This window comes from Neofelis nebulosa, chromosome 1, assembly GCF_028018385.1.
Source record: "Neofelis nebulosa isolate mNeoNeb1 chromosome 1, mNeoNeb1.pri, whole genome shotgun sequence".
Lineage (NCBI taxonomy): Eukaryota > Metazoa > Chordata > Mammalia > Carnivora > Felidae > Neofelis > Neofelis nebulosa.
The window spans coordinates 82,368,793-82,390,180 of NC_080782.1; the positions used below are offsets into that span (position 1 = coordinate 82,368,793).

At 36.9% G+C, this 21,388-nt stretch overlaps 1 protein-coding gene across 2 annotated transcripts in view; it reads right to left on the bottom strand.

Moving 5' to 3' along the window:
* Positions 1-12,882: 12,882 nt before the first annotated feature.
* RHOBTB3 (Rho related BTB domain containing 3) overlaps positions 12,883-21,388 on the bottom strand; it is a 53,138-nt gene continuing 44,632 nt past the window's right edge. For both annotated transcript variants that reach the window (XM_058726720.1, XM_058726712.1), the window contains exons 11-12: positions 21,102-21,198; positions 12,883-15,861 (exon numbers count right to left, since the gene is read on the bottom strand). In XM_058726720.1, the coding sequence (XP_058582703.1) occupies positions 15,746-15,861; positions 21,102-21,198 (213 nt within the window). In that variant the 3' untranslated portion in view covers positions 12,883-15,745. The remainder of the gene's footprint in view (positions 15,862-21,101; positions 21,199-21,388) is intronic.

Below are 21,388 nucleotides of genomic sequence, written 5' to 3' on the forward strand. Positions count from 1 at the left end.
CAATGTGAAGGTGTTAGAAGGTGGGGCTTTGGGGAGGTTATTAGGTCATGGGAGTGGAGTCCTCATGAGTGGGATTAGTGCTCTTATAAAAGAACCCACAGAGCTCACTAACCCCTTCCACCATGTAAGGACACAGTGAGAAGCCAGGACCAAGGAACAAGGTTCTCACCTGGCATCTTGATCTTTCTAGCCTCCAGAAATGTGAGATACAAATCTCCTGTTGTTGATAAGATACTCAGTCTATGGTAATTTGTTAAGCAGTTCAAACAAACTAAGATGGAGGAAAGAATCTCTGAGTTTGAGAATATCTCAAAGGGAACTTCCCAAGCTGAAAAGCAAAGAAATAAAAGACAGGGGGGGAAAAATAGAGAGCAGGATATCAAAAAACTATGGGACAATTATAAAAAATGAAATATATGCAAAATGGGAACACCAGAAAGAGAAGAAAAAGGAACAAAAGAAATACTGGAAACAATAAGGACTCAGAATTTCCTAAAATTAATATGAGACACCAAGCCACAGATCCAGGAAGCTCAGAGAACATCAAGCAAGGTAAATGCCAAAAAGCTGTCTCTAGGCATATAATTTCGAACTACAGAAATATAAGATAAAGAGAAAACCCTGTAAGAAGGCAGAGGAAAAAAATATCTAACCTATAGAAGAACAAACATAAAAATTACATCTGACTTCTTTTCATAACAGATGCAAGCAGTAGGCTGAAATACTTAAAATGTTGAGAGAAAAATCCCACCAAGTTAGAATTCTGTGCCCTGTAAAGTTACCTTTCAAAAGTGAAAGAGAAATAAAGATTTCCTCAGACACACAAAAATGGAAGGAATTTGTTGCCAGTATTCATAACTGAACCAAGAGATAGCAATTTATCCAAAATAAAAATAGCAACAATGTATTTGATTGCACGTGCTTAGGTATATAGTATATGGACATACGTAGGCTTATGTGTAAGTGAAACAAGTGACAGCAATGATACAAGGGAGGGAAGGGAGAATAAGGATTTGTTTGTTACTTATGTGTGAAGCAATACAGTGTTCTTTGAAAGTGGATTTGGATTAGTTGTGAAATGCATACGCAAACTCTAACACAACCACTTGAAAAGGCAAGAAAAAAAATTGATATGCTATGAAAGGAGAAAAAACTAAATCTTATAAAATGCTCAATTAAAACTAAAACAAACAAACAAAAAAACAACAGAAAAAGAATGAAAGACAAAAAAATAGGAACAAAGAACTGGGCAAAAAATAAAAAGTAGTAACAAATCCAAGTATACCAGTAATCACTTTGAATGTCGATGGTCAAAAGGCACTGATTTAAAGACATTGTCAAAGTGGATCAAAAAACAAGGCATATACTTAAAATGTAAAGACACATACATTAAAACTAAATGGATGGAGAAAGATATGTCATGCTAACACTAATCAAAAGAAAACAGATAAAAGCTATACTAATTTTAGGCAGAGCAGACTTCAAAGACAAGAAAGTTACCAAGGATAAAAAGGGCATTACATAAGTATAAGGGGTCGGTCAATTCTCCAAGAAGACACAACAGTCTTTAACATATAGATAGATAGAACAACAATTAGATAAAGCTACCATTATTTTTTTAAGTTTATTTATTTTGATAGAGAGGGAGAGCACGAGTGGGAGAGCAGCAGAGAGAGAGTGAGAGAGAGAGAATTTCAAGCAGGCTCCACGCTCTGTGCTGAGCCCAATTTGGGGTTCAGTCTCATAACCATAAGATCATGACCTGAGCCGAAATCAAGAGTCAGACACTTAACCAACTGAACCATGCAGACACCCCGATAAATCTACTACTATAATTGAAGAATTCAATACCCCTCTACCAAAAAATAGATCCAGTTGGCAAAAAGTCACTAAGGACATAGTTTAACTCAAATCACATTCAAGCAACTGGATATAATCAACATCTATAGACTACATTCAAAACAGCAGAATACATATTCTTCTCAAGTTTACGTGAAGCATTCATGAAGATAAACCATAAAACACACTTTAACAAACTTAAAAGAATAGAAATCATAAAATATCTTCTCTCATACCAAAGTGGAATTAAATTAGAAATCAATAACAGAGGGGTACCTGGGTGGTTTAGTCAGTTGAATGTCCGACTTTGGCTCTGATAATGATCTCACGGTTCATGGGTTTGAGCCCCAAGTCGGGCTCTGTGCTGGCAGCTCAGGGCCTAGAGCCTGCTTCAGATTCTGTGTCTCCCTCTCTCTCTGCCCCTCTCCTGCTCACACTCTGTCTCTCTTTCTCTCAAAATAAATAAACATTAAAAAAAAAAGAAATCAATAAAATAAAGATACCTAGATAATTTCAAAATACATGGGAATTAAACAACACACTTCCCAATAACACATCATTCAAAGAAGAAATCTCAAGAGAAACTTAAAATATTTTTGACATATATAAAAATAAAAAAGAAAAGTGATTCATCAAAACTTGTGGGATGCAGCAAAAATGGTATTTAGAGGCAAATTTATAGCATTGAACATATATGTATATATATACATGTATATACATACACGTATATACATATGTGTATATATATACACACATATATATATAAAGAGACAAAGATCTAAAACCCATCATCTAAGCTTCTATCTTAGGAAACTAGAAAAGATGAGGAAATTAAAGCCAAATAAAGCAGAAGATAAGAACAATACAAATAAGAGCAGAAATCAATGACACTGAAAATAAAATCAATAGAGAAAATCAACAAAATCAAAAGTCTGTTCTGTGAAAGATTTGTAAAATCAGTAAGCCTCTAGCCAATCTGCCCATGAAGAAGAGAGGACACTAATTACTAATATCAGAAATGAAAGACAGTACATTACTACAGAGCCCATAAATGAATACTATGAACAACTCTATGCCTGCACCTTTGATAATCTAGATGAAATGGGCCAATTCCTTAAAAGACACAATTTGCCAAAATTGACACAAGAAGAAATGGACAATCTGAATAGGCCTATATCTGTTTCAGAAACTGAATCAATAATTAATAACCTTCAAAACAGAAAGCATCCGGCCCACATGGGCTCACTGGTGAATTCTACCAAACAAGTTTCTACAATCTCTATGAGCATAAAAACTGAGGGAATATACTTCCTAACTCATTCTAGGAGGTCAGAATTACCCTAATAATAACAAATACATCATAAGAAAACTACAGGTCAATATCATTCATGAACACAAGTGCAAAAGTCCTCAACAAATTATTGGCAAATCAAGTCCAACAGTGCATAAAAAGAATTATATACTTTGACGAAGTGGATTTATCTATCCCAGGTATGCAAGGCTGATTCAACATCTGAAAGTCAATTAACATAATCAATCACATTTACAGGCTAAAAGAGAAATCACATGATCATATCAATAAATTCAGAAAAAGCATCTGGCAAAATCCAGCATCAATTCATGATAAAAACTCTCAGTAAACTAAGGATACAGGGGAACCTCCTCAACTTGATAAAGTATATGTACAAAAAGCCCACAGCTAACATCATACTTAATGGTGACAAACTTGAAAGTTTCCCACTAAGATCAAGTACAAAACAAGAATGTCCCCTCTCACTACTCCTTTTCAACATCTTCCCAGAAATTCAATAAGACATGAAAAGAAATTGAAAGTATACACATTGGGAGACCCAAAAACTCCTGAAATTAATAAGCAATTATAGCAAATTTGCAGGATACAAGATTAATATACAAAAGTCAATCACTTTCCTATATACCAGCAATGAACAAAAGGAATTTGAAATTAAAAACACAATACCATTTATATTAGCACCCCTCAAAAAATACTTATGTATATGTGTAACAAAATATGTAAAAATCTACATGAGGAAAACTATAAAAGTCTGATTAAAAAAAAAACAAGAAGAACTAAACAAATGGAGAGATATTCTATGTTCATGGATAGAAAGATTCAATATTGTCAAGGTGTCATTTCTTCCCAACTTCATATATGGATTCAATGCAATCCAGTCAAAATCCCAGCAAATTTCTTCTTGGATATCAACAAACTCATTCTAAAAGTTTATGCAGAGAGGCAAAAGATTCAGAATACTGAATACAATATTGAAGAACAAAGCTGGAGGACTGACACCATTTGACTTCAAGGCTTACTTATAAAGCAATAGTAATCAAGATGGTATTGTTAAAAGAGTAGACAAATAGATTAATGGAACACAACAGACAGCCCAGAAATTGACCCACATAAATGTAGACAACTGATTTTTGACAAAGGAGCAAAGGCAATGAAATGGAACAAAAACTGTCTTTTAAGCAGATGGTTATGGGACAACTGGACCTTGTTTTGCACATGCAAAACAAAGAATCTCGACACAAACTTTATAATCCTCACAAAACTTAACTCAGAATGGCTCACAGGCCTAGATGCAAAATACAAAATTATAAAACTCCTAGAAGATAACATGGTAGAAAACTAGATGACCCTGGGTTTGGGTATGACTTTTTATTTTTTTATTTTTTCATCTTTGTGATGGGAGGAGATGACTTCAGATACAACACCAAAGGCACAACCTATAGGGGGAAAAGTGATAAGCAGGACTTAATTAAAATTAAAAATTCTGTTCTGTGAAAGACACTGTCAAAAGAATGAAAAAGCAAGCCACAGATTGGGAGAAAATATTAGCAAACAATATATCTGATAAAAGATTGTTACCTAAAATATATAAAGAACTCTTAAAACTCAATGTTCAGAAAACAATCTGATTTTTAAATGTTCCAAAGAACTTAACAAATGCCTCACCAAAGAAAATATACAAACGGGAAATATGCATATGAAATGATGCATCACATCATCTGTGATCAGGACAATACAAATTAAAATTAGATACAACTACACACCCATTAGAATGGCCCAAATCCAGAAAGCTGATACCACCAAATGCAGGTAAGGATATGGAGCAAGAACCCTCATTCATTGCTGGTGGGAATGCAAAATGGCCTAGTCACTTTGGAAGACAGTTTGGTGGCATCTGACAAAACTAAATATACTTGTAACATATAATCCAGTAATTGCACTCCTTGGTATTTACCCAAAGAAGTTGAAAACTGATGTCCACACAAAACCTGCACATGAATGTTTATGGCAGCTTTATTCATAACTGCCAAAATTTGAAAGCAATCAAGATGTCCTTCAGTAGGTGGTAGTGAAACTAAACTGTGGTATATATAGACAATGGAATATTACTCATTGCTAAAAAGAAATGAGCTATCAAGTCATGAAAAGACAGAGGAACTTTAGAAGCATAATACTAAGGAAAAGAAGCCAATATGAAAAGGCTACATACTATAGGATTCCAAATATATGACATTCTGGAAAAGGCAAAACTATGAGGCAGTAAAAATATCAGTAGTTGCCAGGGGTTGCAAAAGAGAGATGAATAGGCAAAATGCAGAGGACTTTTAGAGCAGTGAAACGATTCTGTATGATACTATAATAATGGATGCATATTATATTTGTACCAACCCACAGCAAGTACAATACCAAGAGTGAGCCCTAATATAAACTATGGACTTTGCGTGATTATAACATATCAATGTAGGTTCATCAACTGTAACAAATGCACCACTCTGGTGAGGGATATTGATAACGGGGGAGGTTGTCTATGTGTGAAAGCAGGAGTATATGGGAAATCTCTGTACCTTCTGCTCAACTTTACTGTGAACCTAAAACTGCTCTAAAAAATAAAGTGTATTTAAAAAAATATGCTCTTAGCCTCACCAAATCCTACCTACATACAAACTTAGAACTTCTCTCCCTTTGCCAAGCTATAGGAAGGGGACAACAAAGGATAAATGGTAGGGAAACAGCCTCCCTGAAAGGCATCTCCAGCTTGGAGGATATGGGGTAGGTCACTTAGGGTCTTAAGTAGGTGGGCTCAACCACACTCTAAACCCAGTCTGACACCCTGGACCATCCAGATGTACTAGATCAGCATCTGTGATGTGTTAGATGTGGAAGTTTGATTTGTCCTGCACATTAGCAGCAGAGCAGTGGCAATAACATGGAAAGAAAGGCTCTCAGGCTACCAAATCTCTCCAAGAGACACCCATACAGACACTCGTACAGACTCTGCCAGCCCTTGAGGCCTGGCAGTTTTACCTCAGAACTTGTCAGAGCCTTTAATATACCAATGTACATTTTGAATTTCCAAAGTAATAATAAAGTACTCATTACTTCTCAAAGCTTTTAACCAGCAGTCCTTTCCTCAAGAAGCACCTCTCAGAATTTAAGTCACAAGCATTGAGAATGCTGATTCATTACCCTTTCACTTCCCTCCCCTGATTTTGCCAATTCTCATGTGCTTTTCTGTGCATTGCACGTAAAGGATGCTCAACTGGTACATCACGTCAATGATATCTTCCATGTTAGTGTCCTCTAGCCTATTTATGCCTTTACGGATAAATGGCGTAAATCCTGAAGTTCTCAATAGTGAAACAAAATCCATCAAAATCCTCATCTGCTAGAGCAATTCAAGCATCATTGTAACTCCGTCTGTGACGAGAGTTGTTAGACCCTATGATAGCTGATTTATCAACATAGTCTTAGGCATTAGCAACTGTATAAATGGCATCATTAAGGCTGAAATCTTTCAGATTTCTGTTAACTGCAGCAAGCATGCCACTACCAAACACACACACACACACACACACACACACACACACACACACACACACACAAAGGTGTTTATGCTTTTTCTTCAGGGAATGTAAAATCCCCTGGTCACAAGGCTGTGTTGCAGGTATGACATGGAAGGGAGGGTTAATAACTTCACTAGGGGCATGCAAATCATTTCTCCAGAAACAAAATTTTTCTGTTTTTATCCAGTTTTGCTGCTCTTCACTGAACTCATGTCACAGATTTACAGTGGTTACTGAACCAGTTGGAAAACATTTTTCTAGCTACTCATGTTTTATTTTTTTTCCTTCCTTCCTTCTTCCTCCCCTCTCTCCATTCCCAACTTAACTTTTCTGCCTTTTCCTTTCTTTCTATCTTTCTTCCTTCCTTTCTTGTTTTTTATTTATATGACTTTATTCAGTCATATATTATAGGCCATGTAATTCATCCATTTCACTTGTATAGTTCAGTGAAAGAATGTTCATCAAAGCTGTATAGCTCCTGGGGCACCAGGGTGGCTCAGTTGGTTAAACGTCTGACTCGATATTGGCTAAGGTCATGATCTCTAACTTGTGGCATACAGCCCCACGTGGGGCTCTGCACTGACATCTCTGAGAACGGCTTGGGGTTCTCTCTTTTTTTCTCTCTCTGTCCCTCCACCATTCGTTCTCTCTCTCTCTCTCTCCCTCAAAATGAATACACATTTTTTAAAAATGCTATAAATTTTATGAAAACTGAAACTGAGAAAACTGGATATTTTTATCCAGCTTTAAACTTATTAAAGTAAAAGTAAAAATAAGACTTCCAATCAGGAGGAGGAAGGGAAAAGCATGAAGTCCAAAGTAAGCCCACGTGAAGGGGACAGTGGTTACTCAGTAACTCCCTGCCACCTGTGGTAAAAATTCCTGAGGCCCATAAATCTGGTTTAACCAAACTTTGTCCTTCTAGGACCTTCAGTTTAAAGTAGATTATTTATGATTATGCTCCAATGCTGTTTCCAATTCTTACAGGACAACTGATTTTTTTTTTTAAATCAGAAGATAACAAAAAGGTAGGTAATTTTCAGGAAAAAATGCATACTGTGAGACTAGCAAAATCCGTCATTGTAAACAAAATAGATCTAGGGACTCACATTTCCTACTTAAACTCTCTCAAGAGTACACATACAGACTGTCTAAGGCTTTCTGAAAGTTAATTTTACTTTAATTCATTGAGAAGTCAGAGCCCTGCATCACCTTTTGGGCAAGAGGGTCAAAGGTCCAGCACACAGCATCAGCCCAGGGAAACCTCAAGCTCAAGAGGAGACTGGAAGGCCAACAGTCGTGTGAAGTGAGGCCTGCAGGAGGCTTAGTGGGTGACCCTGAGTGTCTGAGTCCAGCCTCCCTCCCCTGACTCACCACCCTCAAACTCTCCCGCCCGCACTAGGCAGAAATAGTCCTAGGAGTCTCTGCTCTGCCTGGCTGCCCCATAGGCAGAGGCTTAGGGGGAAACTGTTGGCTTTTGGACAAACTCTTGTGAAGCAAAAACGGAAAATGAGGAAATGGTGAAAGAGCTAGAAAAACTATCAAGGAGACAGAGGAGGGACTTGGGTCTAGAGGTCAACGTTCAAACTGAAAAAGGAAGGGGAGGGGATAGGCTCTCAAGTAGTCAGGTGCTTCAGATCCAAGAGAAATGAATTGTTTAACGGTTCTCAAAGCATGTTCTGTGGACCAGCAGTATCAGCATCACCTAGGAACTTGTTTCAGATGGAAATTCTCAGGCCCCAACCAAGACCAGCAAAGTCAGAACTTTGGGGCTGAGGCCTAGCATTTTGCTTTTCAAAGCCCTTCAGGTAATTCTGGTAACTGCTACAGTTTGAGAACAACTGGTTTAATGAACTACTGAGTTAAAGGTACTGGACTCTATTCAACACCCCCCCCCCCCTTAAATGGTTTTGAGAACAAAGGATGTAATTCATGACACCTTTGTATGAAGGAAAAGGGTATATTAGTTTCCTACTGCTTCTGTAACAAATGAGCACAAACTTAGTGGCTTAAAGTGACACAAATTTATTTTCTTATAGTTCTGGAGGTCAGAAGTCCAAAATCAGTCTGACAGGGCTGAAGTTGTCAGCAGGGCTGTTGCCCTCTGAAGGCTCAGGGGAGAATCCATTTCTTTGCTTTTGCAGCTTCTAGCGACTACCCTTCTTCCTTGGCACGTGACCCCTTCATCTTCAAATCCTTCCTCCCTACCTTGCCTCCTGTTGTAACTCTTACTGAACCGCCTCCCTCTCATAAGGGCACTTGAGGTAATAAGGGACCCATTCAGGATAATCTTTCCATCTCAAGATCTTTAACTTAATCATACCTGCAAAATCCCTTTGCTGTGGAAAGTAACATTCTCAGGTTCTAGGGATAAGAATGTGGATATTTTGGAGGCAGGGGGGCATTATTCTGTCTACCACAGGAGGAAAATGAGAATGTACATTTTCATTGCTCATATTCACATAAGTAAACACTGTAATGACACCTAAGAAACTAATGTAAATGATTACCTATGGGGAATGTGGGAAATAGGGCAAAGGGAAAGAGATGGGAGCAAGGCCTCTTTTCCCAAAGTATACTCTATGTTGTTTTGAACTTTCAGCCCCACAGACATATTACCTATTAGAAAAAGTTAACACTAAAAAACAAAAAGAATGAGAAACTTTTTAAAAACTCTTGGCTGTTGAAATGTTCTACTTGAACATGGGACATCAGAGACTAAACCATGGCAACTCTGTAATCACAGAAGTTGTAAGTATTAAAAGAAAAGTGTTCTAATGGTGATGTGGTTACTAGAGGAAAAGGAATTAAGATATCAGAACACCCATTCTTGGGAACAAAAACAAGACAGGCATGAAGAAATAGATGAGGAGCTAAGCTCAGCCTTTGAGAACATCAAGCTCTGACAGTTAAGCAGGGCAACCAAGAGTTTGAGAACACAGCTTCACATGCCAGGAAAATCACTTACACGCAGTTATAGGATCATTTGCATACAAACATGTGCAGCACTGGGAGCTGCTTCCCCTCTGTTATTCACAACAGAAACCCTTCTGTTCCCCCCTCAGCTCTTTCTGCTGACCTCCAATGGCAACTCCCGGGCAGGACCATTTTGTATATGTTCTGCATCCCCCTCAATGGTCCAGTACTTCTCTCTCTTCCATTTTGTTCATCAAGTCCCCAGAGAATCAACCACCATGGTCACTCCAAGTCCCACATGCTAGCTGACTCTGCCTACTTCTGACACAGGACAAACAAAGCCTCAAGTGTGAGGGTACTACTCACTTGCATTAACAAGTTTTTGATTATTGTTCCAACAGAACCAATTTGGCCTTCTCAAGGGCCATTTATTATATAGAGTCTATGTCAGTCCCATGCTTGTTGGAGGGTTTGGGAAGGGGTCACCAAGATAAATCAAGACATGGTCCTTGTTCTTAAGTTATAGCCAAGTTTAAACCACCGATATATTAATATCTAAAATGCAATACGTGCTATAAAAAAAGGTATGAGTAAAGAGCTATGGAAAGACACATGTAGAATCAATTACTTCTTACTCACATGCAGAAGCAATTCTCAAGTCCTAGAAAGCAAAAGAGATATGATGTGTAAGTGGGGTTTTACAGGATCTGCAGAAGTCTGCACAATAGGGAATGGCAACCCAATCCAAGCCATGAGAAGAGTATGAGCTGTGTAAGTACACAGGTGATGTGGATGGATTCCACGTGTCCAGGCAGGACAATGGGGCTGGTTATGAAAGGCCATGATGGCAGTAAAAACTGTGGAGGTTCTTCTATAGGTAGTAGGGGTCCTCTGGAAGAGAGTGTTGCCAGGTCAGGTTTGTGGTAGGACCATAATTCCAGGGGAATTGTAGAAGCCTTTATTTGTTTAGACTTTACTGGCAATTTAGTAACCTGGGGAGGGACTGTATTATATAATGCACACTCCATTTTCATGTTATGATTGCCTCATCTTTCTCCTCCTCCCATCTGACCTCCTCAGCCCTGAAAAGTTCCACACTCTTTTTCTTTTTCATTTTTTTAAAATTTACATCGAAATTAGCATATAGTGCAACAATGATTTCAGGAGATTCCTTAATGCCCCTTACCCATTTGGCCCATCCTCCCCCACAACCCCTCCAGTAACCCTCAGTTTGTTCTCCATATTTATGAGTCTCTTCTGTTTTGTCCCCCTCCGTGTTTTTATATTATTTTTGTTTCCCTTCCCTTATGTTCATCTGTTTTGTCTCTTAAAGTCCTCATATGAGTGAAGTTATATGATTTTTGTCTTTCTCTGACTAATTGCACTTAGCATAATACCCTCCAATTCCATCCACGTAGTTGCAAATGGCAAGACTTCATTCTTTTGAATTGCTGAGTAATACTCCATTGTGTGTGTGTGTATATATATATATATATATATATATATATATATATATATATACACATTCTTTATCCATTCATCCATCAATGGACATTTGGGCTCTTTCCATACTTTGGCTATTGTTGATAGTGCTGCTATCAACATGGGGGTGCACGTGTCCCTTTGAAACATCACACCTGTATCCCCTGGATAAATGCCTAGTAGTGCAACTGCTGGGTCATAGGGTAGTTCTATTTTTAGTTTTTTTGAGGAACCTCCATACCGTTCTCCAGAGTGGCTGAACCAGCTTGCATTCCCATCTTTTTCTTTTTTAAGTTGAGATATAGCTGACATGTAACATCCTGTTAGTGTCAGGTATACAAATAACGATTCAATATTTGTATACATTATGAAATGATCACCACAGTAAGTCTAGTTACCATGCATCACCACATAGTCGTAATTTTTTTCTTGTGATGAGACCTTTTAAGATCTATTCTCTTAGTAACTTTCAAACAGAGAATACAGTATTAACTAGCCACCATATTGTGCATTACATCTGATGATATGTTATAACTAGAAGTTTATATCTTTGGGCTTCCCTTTACCCATTTCACCCATCCCCAGTCCCCAACCTCCACCTCTGGTAAACACCAGTCTGTTATCTGTATCTACGAGCTTGGTGGCTTCTGTTGTTAAGATTCAACATGTATTCATATGAGATTGTGTCATATTTGTCCTTCTCAGTCCGACTTGTTTCGATTAATGTAATGCCCTTAAGGTCTATCCATATTGTCACAAATGGCAAGATTTCATACTTTTTATGGCTGAATAAATATTCCACTATGTATATACAACATTATTTTCTTTATCCATTCATTCACTGACACTTAGGTTGTTTCCATGTCTTGGCTGTTGTAAATAATGCTGCAGTGAACATGGAGGTACAGATATCTTTTCAAGTTGCTACTTTCCTTCTTTTCTTTCAGATAAATACCCAAATGTGGAAGTGCAACATCATATGGTAGTTCTATTTTTAATTTTTTTAGGAACCTCTACATTGTTTTCCACAGTGGCCGCACCAATCTACATTCCCACCAGCACCACATGAGGGTTAACTTTTCTTCACATCCTCACCAATATTAGTTATCTCATCTTTTTGATAATAGTCATTCTGACAGGTGTGAGGTGATACTTCATTGTGGTTTTGTTTGCATTTCTCTGATGATGAGTGATGCTGAGCATCTTATCATGTTCCTGTTGACCATCTCTATGTCTTCTTTGGAAAAAAACCCTCACTATTTAGATTCTCTGCCCATTTTTCAATCACATTGTTTTATTTTGTTTTGTTGCTATTGAGACATAGGAGTTCTTTACATATTTTGGATATTAACTCATAAGATAAATGATTTGTAAATATTTTCTCCCATTCAGTGGCTTGCCTTTTCATTTTGTTGGAAAGTTCCAGTTTCTTAACCCTATATTATGCAGAATGGCTTCATATTTCTCAAAAGTCTTGGTCTCAGCCAACACTCAAGCCACAGGGCTTACTTCTATGCTAAATAATTATCAAAGCATTTTTCTAAATAAACGCAGTTATTTTGGTAAGAGGAATGCCAGTAGCAGATGTTAAAGGGAATATAAATTTCTTTATCTCATCATAGGCATCAGCAACATCAGCAATATTCTAAGTATCTTCTATGTAATGGAAATTATCTGTGAAACATAATTATGCGTGAGAAACACAGGCAGTATTCCCAAATTTATTTCAGCATTTCAACATCCAAGGTAAAATAATTGCAGGACGCTATGTTAAACTTGTTTTAAAAAAAGTTTATTTGTTACAAAATGTTAAATACTAAAACTAAAAACATATAAATCCAGGTCAGGCTATATTAAAATACACACATACCCTTCTTAGCAAAATTATTAAAGATTGAATTAAACAGATGCTTTAAATAAAATAAAGTACTCTTGAGGAAAATTTTTTTCTAATTAACTATGTCAGTGTAGTGTAGTTTTTAAAATTACAATTGAAAAGTTCAGCTGTCTTAGAAGTTAAATTTATCCAATTCTTCAGTTTTCTGTTACTGTCCAATATGAAGCCACCATGCTGGCTTGGACAGGGTGAACTTCAGTTATGTTACTGAAACGTCTATTTTACAAGCCTACTCTCTTATAATATGAACAGAGAGTAGTCAGAAGTATACAAAGGGTTACATAAGGTGAAAACTTGGCCCATAAAGAAAAGGCCTTAGTTCTACCACACAGTATCTTCTCTAATTAAAATGACTGGTAAATATACTGAAGCAGAGATGTGCACAAAGCATACATTCATCTAGAAATAATCTTTCATTTAAAAAAAATTCAAAAAGAGCACTCATTTCTCCAAGATAGTTGATAAATATTTTTAAATTTCGTGTTATTTTAAATTGAGTTAATTCAAAGGTATTGAAGAGTCTAGGTTTAAAAACTAATTTGATTACTGTTCTGACTAGTTCTGAAGAGCCATGACATCAGTGTGTCTGAGTCACTCACACAGGTGGTAAAGCACTTTCATAATAAAAACTACATGCTCAACACTAACAGAGCACCAGCTTCCAAACCTAACTTCCACTCAGGTCAAACAACCTAAAATAGTATCTATGGTCTAGGTAAATGTTAGATTTACAAGTATTTTCAAGAAATACTTTCTTTTGCTTTAGAACTTAATATTTTTTCAATTTCCTAGATTAAAAGTTACTGATTTAGAACTTTAAGTGCTGTAACTCAACACAGGGTAAGACTATGCTTAGGAAGAACATAAGACTATTGTGTTTTAAAAGACCTTAAATATGATGAATTTCTAGAAATCTACTGTAGTATTTATTCTTTACAATGCTTATCCTTGTCAAATGGGATTTGCCAATAGTTGATGAACCCAAGTGATTAACATACAAAAAACATAAAATGCATTCCAGTAACCTTCATCAATACAATCTAATTAAAAATATATATAGGGCATTTTTACTGTCTTACTCTAACAGTGCTGATATACATCCAAGGACTAACTATATAGTACTTTGTCTAATACTATGGTATAAAACAATTTAATTAAACCTTTGAATAGCTGGAAAAATTAGGTGTCCTCGAAAGTCCACAGAAATTAAAAGAAAATTATATCCCAATACTGAATTACAAATGAAAATGATGTTAACAATAAATAGTAATCTGATCTTCCATCGCTCGGCTTGTGAGCTTCTAATGTAATTATTTCTGTTGACATTTGATACAAGAGACACTATAATTCTATCCTAGTACCATTTTCTCTACATGTAATGAGTCTCTGATTTATATCCTTTCTTTTAACTTACTGGGTTATCTTGAAGGTCAAAATTCATGCTACTCATTAAATAACCTTGCGGTCCTCAGAATTCAAACAATTCAAGCTGCTGACATCCTAAGCTTAGTAAGTTACTAAACAAAAAACTCTTGAGCCTTTGCTTACAAATTCTCCAGAAAGCATCTCTTCCTATGAACATCTTTATAAATGATGCATTAAAGTCACACTGGTCAGTCACTTTTATTAACATCCTGGTCTCACAATGATCAAGAAAGCATTTGTTCACCTGTTATGGAACCAGAGCTGTGAGTGTTCTAATGCTGAGACACCACAAGGCACGTCTCCCTTGCCTGAGGAGGTGGCAGCAGAGGCAGGAGAGACTTCCCCAAGGATGGGAAACCCCATGTGATTTCTTCCTTCCAGCATGCCTCCTTCTCTTCCCTTGATGTCAATGACTCTTTTTTGCTTTCAGAGAGAATGATGTTTGAGTGACAAAATACAGTACCTATCCTGCCAGGAGATACACATAATTTGGGGGCCCCAGTACAAAGTGAAAATGCAGGGCCTTTCTTTAAATATTATGAAGAATATCAAGATGGCAATGGCAGAGCATTGAACCAAGCACGGGCCCCTGTGTTAACACACGTTACATGGCCTTAAAGCCAGCTCTGTTTAGATCTCCTGCCCAGTCAGAATCCAGAGAAGAGACAAGGTGGCACAGTTGGGTTGTCCACATAAAAAAATAATTTTTTTTTCATGATGGTTTAAACATTGTCACTGATTTGAATCCACGTGGCATTTCACTTTCAAAATTCCATGCAAATTTCTATTCCTTAAAATTTCAGACTGATCAGCTCTACCTTAGATTTTTTCATTATTGAAATAGTCATACCGGGTCTTTAAAATGCCCATTATTTTAATAGAGCAATTAATCAGACATGATGAAACTTTAAAATTAATCCTACATGATTTTTTTCTTAATTTAAACATTTCTTAACTGGGAGGGGTACTAGTATCACTGAAGCAACAGGGCATCTTAAAGGGAAAAAATAGCTGTATAACAACTTTACATATTAGGATGGTGATGCCTTAGTTTTAGCCTATGGTATATTTTGTTCCCTTTTAAGATCACAATAGTAGTTTTTCGTTTGTTTGTTTGTTTGGTTTGTTTGTTTTCCAGAGGACTAACAAACACATTAAGCTGTATGGTAATTCTTTTTAACGCCCATATTGGTTTCAGTCACAGAATTTTACTGGAACACAGAGGTATCCCATTCTTCATAATAATAATAACAATAACAATAATAATAATAATAATAATAATAAAAAGCGTATGTATATAAAAGCTCTGGGTTACATTACTAAGCAACGACACTTCCGGGAGTGAATATACTTCCTGTATTCCGCAAGCTGCTTCAAGTACATATTCGATGGCCATCTGTGCTTTTCAACAAAACTGCGTTCTTCCACTAAAATTTTTAGAAAAAACAATGTTAATTGCAAATATTTTATTTTGGATCAAGTTTAGATATTAACTATTGATTCCTTATTTAACAGATGGGATCCAAGCTCTGCTCTGTATCCTCGGCCCTTCACTCAATGCTTCCAAAATTGTTTAACACAATTTTGGTTAAATCAGTCATCAGGATTTGTATTACATAATTTGTAATAATATACATCTTGCCCACTTCTTCATCAAGTAGTATTTATGTTCTTTTTGTTTTTCTCCCAAATAAGACTTATTTTTCTTGGAGATGACAACAGACTTGCTTTTCATTTAATTAGTTTTCTTTATAGCTGACTTATTCTTCCAAACTCTTTAACATCCTCTCAATTCCATTCTCCACCCAACCACAGTCACCGGATAATCTAACTACTCTGGTAGCAGCTGCCGGTCTTGTCATGGCCCTGGAGAGGTCCCTTCCTCAGAGCCCTGTACCCTCTTGCTTTCTAGGCCTGCTTCATTCTTTTGTGTTGGATCCCTCCACTTGTAGACTCTAGGTCCTTCACTCAGTTTCTTTTCTAGTTTTAGTGAAGCACAACCTTTATTAGCTCCCTGAAAAAGGGGGTACATATGAAGTACTTTTGAGACCATGCTTGTGATGAAACATCTTTATCCTCTTTACACACAATTGTAATTTGGTTTGGTACCAAATTCTAGGTTGAAAACTTCCCTCAAGATGTCGAAGACAGAATTCCACTGCATTCTAGTTTCCAAAGTTATTGAAAACTCTGTTACCATTAAGATTCATAGTTCTTGGCAAGTGATCTGTGTTCTTTTAAAACTTTTAGATTTTTCTATTTGTAGTCAGTGTTCTTGCATGTCCCAGTGATGGACCTTGTTCATTCATAAAGCTGAGCACTTAGTAGATCCTTTCAATCTGAAGACTTGGGTCCTTTGGTACTAGGAAAACTTCGTGTATTACTTCTTTGCTAATTTCCTCTCTCCAATTTTATTCTGTATTAACTTCTATTACTCAGATACTTCATCTCCTGGACTGAGTCCCCAGTTTTTTAAAAATCTTTCTCTCTTGTCTCTTTAGCTGTTTGTCTTCCTTTTTATGAGATGTCCTTATCTTTATTTTTCAACTCTTATGTAGTTGTTTCAACTCCTTTATTTACTTAGGGTTTTTTGTTTTGTTTTTACTATCATATTTGTAATTTCCAAGAACTATTTCTTGTTCCTGTATTGTTTTAAAATTATGGTAAAACACAGCATAAAATTTATTATCTTAACGATTTTTAGGTATATAGTTAAGCACATTCACATTGTTGTGCAACCAATCTCCAGAACTCTTTTCATCTTGCAAAACTAAAATTCTATTAACTATTGTTTTTTTCATAACTATCCTGCTTTATGGATTTATATCTCTTATTCTTTCAAGATATTAATTTACAATTTTTAAAGTTTTTTTCCCTATTTTTTGTGCCTCTAAATTCTTTCTCTTCTGTGTTTATTAATTTTATTTTGGTTTTGGTATCTGTCTTCCATATTGGACACTGCCTCAAGTAATTGCAGATCCCTGGTTATCTCCTTACATTTAAGAGTGAGACACTAGAAAGCTATTTGGATATCTTGTGGTCATGGGTAGGACTTACTGACTGGTAGAATAACTGAGCAGATACTTGTTAGGTTCACTGAAAGAATTCCCAAATGAATGCACCTATATATTTTTTCTCTGAGGCCAGAGAAAGATGCTTCAATTTCATGCCCAGAGTATGGAAGCCAGGCAAACACCTGGCTGCCACAAATCCTAGAAGGACCCTGGAGGCTAAATATACAACATGCACAATTTCACATGACCCCTAAGTTTTCAGTCCAACTCCTTAACCCATTCTCAGCTATACCTGGAGTTTGTGATTCTATAACATTTTTGGTTTAATTTCTCCAGTAATAAACCTCCCATTCCAGGATGATGAGGGAGAAGGAGTTGTCTGCCTGGGTGGGATGGAGTGCAGCAAAAGCTTCTTCATCAACTTTCAACTAAGTACTGCTTTCAGCCCCAACCCTTATTCTGCTTTCTGAAATACCTGGTCCCTCAGGTTTCTAAGGCTTCTTGGTATTCTGCTGGCTGAATCAGCTTGTTTCTCATGGTATTCCCTTCTGTGGGTACTTAGGTTTCTTTCTGCTAAGTCAGTTCCCACTTCTCCATCTACTGTTTGACCTCATATATTATAATTCAGATTAATGAGGACCTGATCCAGGCTGCAGGACTCGGATATAAAGAAACAATCTAGCAGCTCAAGGAAGTTAGCTGTAGTTTCATTAGGAAGAAAAGGTGACCTAAGACTACTCCCTTGGTTAAGATTTAAAAAAATAGAAAAGTTATCACAGGTGAGCTCTGGCAGCCAACAAAAACCAAAACAAGACAAAAAAAAAAAAAAAAAAGAAAACTTCACAGTATATAATATGTAACACAATATTGGGCCAAATTAAACTGTGGGAATAATGAATCCATAAATGCCAAGGGTAACTCATATTCCTGTGTAGTGCTATTTGTTTTCAAAACAGTCCAACATATAAAATGTATCTAACATTTAAAAGCTATTTAACTAAGTTCTGTTGCATCAACGCTAGCATTAACATGACATCTTGTCTATTCTCACCTTTCAATTTCTTTTTTTTTAATGTTTATTTACTTTTGAAGGAGAGAGAGACAGAGTGTTGAGTGGGGGGAGGGGCAGAGAGAGAAACACACACATACACGCACGCACACAAACACACACACACACACAGAATCTGAAGCAGGGTCCAGGCTCTGAGCTGTCAGCACAGAGCCCAACGCCAACGCGGGGCTCGAACTTATGAACCGCGAGATCATAACCTGAGCCGAAGTTGGATGCTCAACCAACTGAGCCACCCAGGTGCCCCTCACCTTTCAATTTCTAAACACGCTCAAAGAAGAATTTTTAGTCGAGAGAAAACAGTTCACATAATTCCAATAATAATTTGATAATATCTGAAACCGAAAATGGGAAATTATTTAAGGGAGCTGTAAATTGATGGTGACAAGAACCCTTCCAACTTCAAGTGACACTGTGAAGTACGTCCAGTATAAGGCAACAGGGAGGAGGAGAGGTGACTAGGATACTCTGGAGGGGACATGGTCCTTTAAAAGGGCAGCTACTTGCTCAGTTCCAGGTTGCTGCCATGTGGGAAGAGGGGCTGAGAGTAACCAGGTCTTCCAACTTTTCAAAAGAAGACAGAAATGGAAACTGTTACAATTTTCACATGATGACCACTAAAAAAAAAGTAATACCACATGGTCCAAATAAGACACTTGGCAGACTATATTCAGCTACATTCAACCCACAGATTTCCAGTTTGTGACTACTAAGTTAGATTAGCAAATTCTCCCTTATCCACCAGGGGCTTTTTTCACTGCCTACAATGACACACCACAGCAGGTCCTAAACATAAACAGCTACCAGTGAATCAGAACATTCGTGATACCTTAACTCCCATCCAAGGAACATAAGACAGTCACTGACATTGCCTCATCTTCTCACCTGCCTTCTTAAAGCACACCCTGGAGTCCTGCTTCTCACTCTGCCAGGCAGTCATAACATACTTCACAGTCAATTGTATAAGTGATAAAATAAAATAAAAATTTATAACCCAACAGATTTATAGAGCACTTTTCTCCTAAGGTTGTTAATAGTACTCCCTTGTGTGGCATACTTCTATACAAGATATTAAGTGGAAAATAATCTTATTCTTTTTTTTTTTTTTTTTTACAAATGAAGGGGACCTAAGGCAGACTAATGAAGGTGGTTCTAAAATCACAATGTTCACTCGTTTCATTTTGAAAGAACTTCTTAAAGAATAACTGTATAAGAATGTCCCCACTAACAGCAAGAAGCAGCCTTTATCTTTATGAATGGAAGGGGTTTGTTTCTTTTTTGCACAAAGTATATGCTTAGTAAATCTCTATATTCTGCTTTAATTTATTATGTTGCCCCACTTCACTAATAGTTAAATTATATGTAAGAAGACTCCCAATAGGTGTACAGTGTTTGTCACCTAACTGAGTATATCTACCAAAAATAGACTATGTGTTTCCTAGTTTCCTATACTGTGCAAGAAGCTAAAAGAAACCAGAGATTTTCAAACCTGTTAGCAGCAAATTATCTTTTACAAGTAAAACTTTATGGAAAAGTCTAAGATATAAAAGCAGGGGCATCCAAGAAGTACAAATTCCAGCCTTCTCTTCTTCCTTCCCTCTTCCCTCAGCTACTTCCAGCTCTCTGCCCCCACTTCAGAAAACCTTCAGGCATCTCCAAGGACACGTCCCTGTTTAGAGTTTGAAACTACTTAACTAGGTGATCTTTAATTTCCTTTGCCTTTTAACTTGATTATTCCTTGAGCCTATTCTAGGTAACATGAGCAAACCATTGGATCTAAACTGTCTACTCTGATAACTGTTCTGTTCTCATTTTCTTTTTTCTTATGCAGTACTCAGAAACTCACACTGTGATTGGTTTTAAAGTTTATAATTTATCTTACAGATCACATTATGTATACTCTCTGTTCAGTAAGTTTTGCAACATTTATCAACAAAAAACCCTGTTATTCCCAAGTAATATAATGGATTCCTATATAGATATACTTAAATATAGATATCAGAACAATAGAACTGATATAAACAGTAAATGATAGTTTCAATTCTTTCACAAGAAAAATTTTTGAAATCTGTACTATTTAAATTTTGCTTCTGACTTAGGTGATTAAAACCAAGATCTCGTTTATCACAACCAAATACCACCTGAGGTCACCTTATCTCTCTACTTCAGGAAAAAAGGTGCATTTAAAAACGGATGGAGCTATAAAACAATCATTAGAAAACTTCTTGTGTAACACAGGTCAAGCTACTTATATAGCCAGCTGATTCTAAGTTAGAGAGTCCTCAATTACCACACTGTGTTTTTGTTTTTGTTTTTTTTCTAAATAGGCTTACACCCAGCGCAGAGCCCAACATGTGGCTTGAACCCACCGCCCTGTGATCAAGACCTGAGCGGAGATCAAGAGTCAGATGCTTTACCAACTGAGCCACCCAGGAGCCCCTGCACCGCATATTTAGAGGACTATATGATGCTGACTTTTTTTTTTTTAACTTTTTGTTTTTTAACAGCTCCAATTCCTACAAGTTATGTCTCAAATCTAAGAACTAAAACAGTTTTCTTTTCAAAACAGTAATTAGCAACCTACCTGAAAGATCCTGAAACTCAGGCTTTTGGCTGAAGATGAGGTAGTTCGTGGCGATGAAATGGAGCAGCCAGGTTGAGAGGCACTCAGAGTGGTGAAACTGCAAGAGAAATGGAGTGTGAAACCATGCAGGGACCATGAACGGACACCAGGCGGGGAGAGCAGTCTGCGACGAGAACCCCACTGTGAGCTCACTGTGTCCATGTTTCCGCCTACTCTGAGAGCAGAAAGGAAAGGGGGGGAATTACCAACGTGTAATCATAAAATTATAGCAGTGAAGACACCAAATC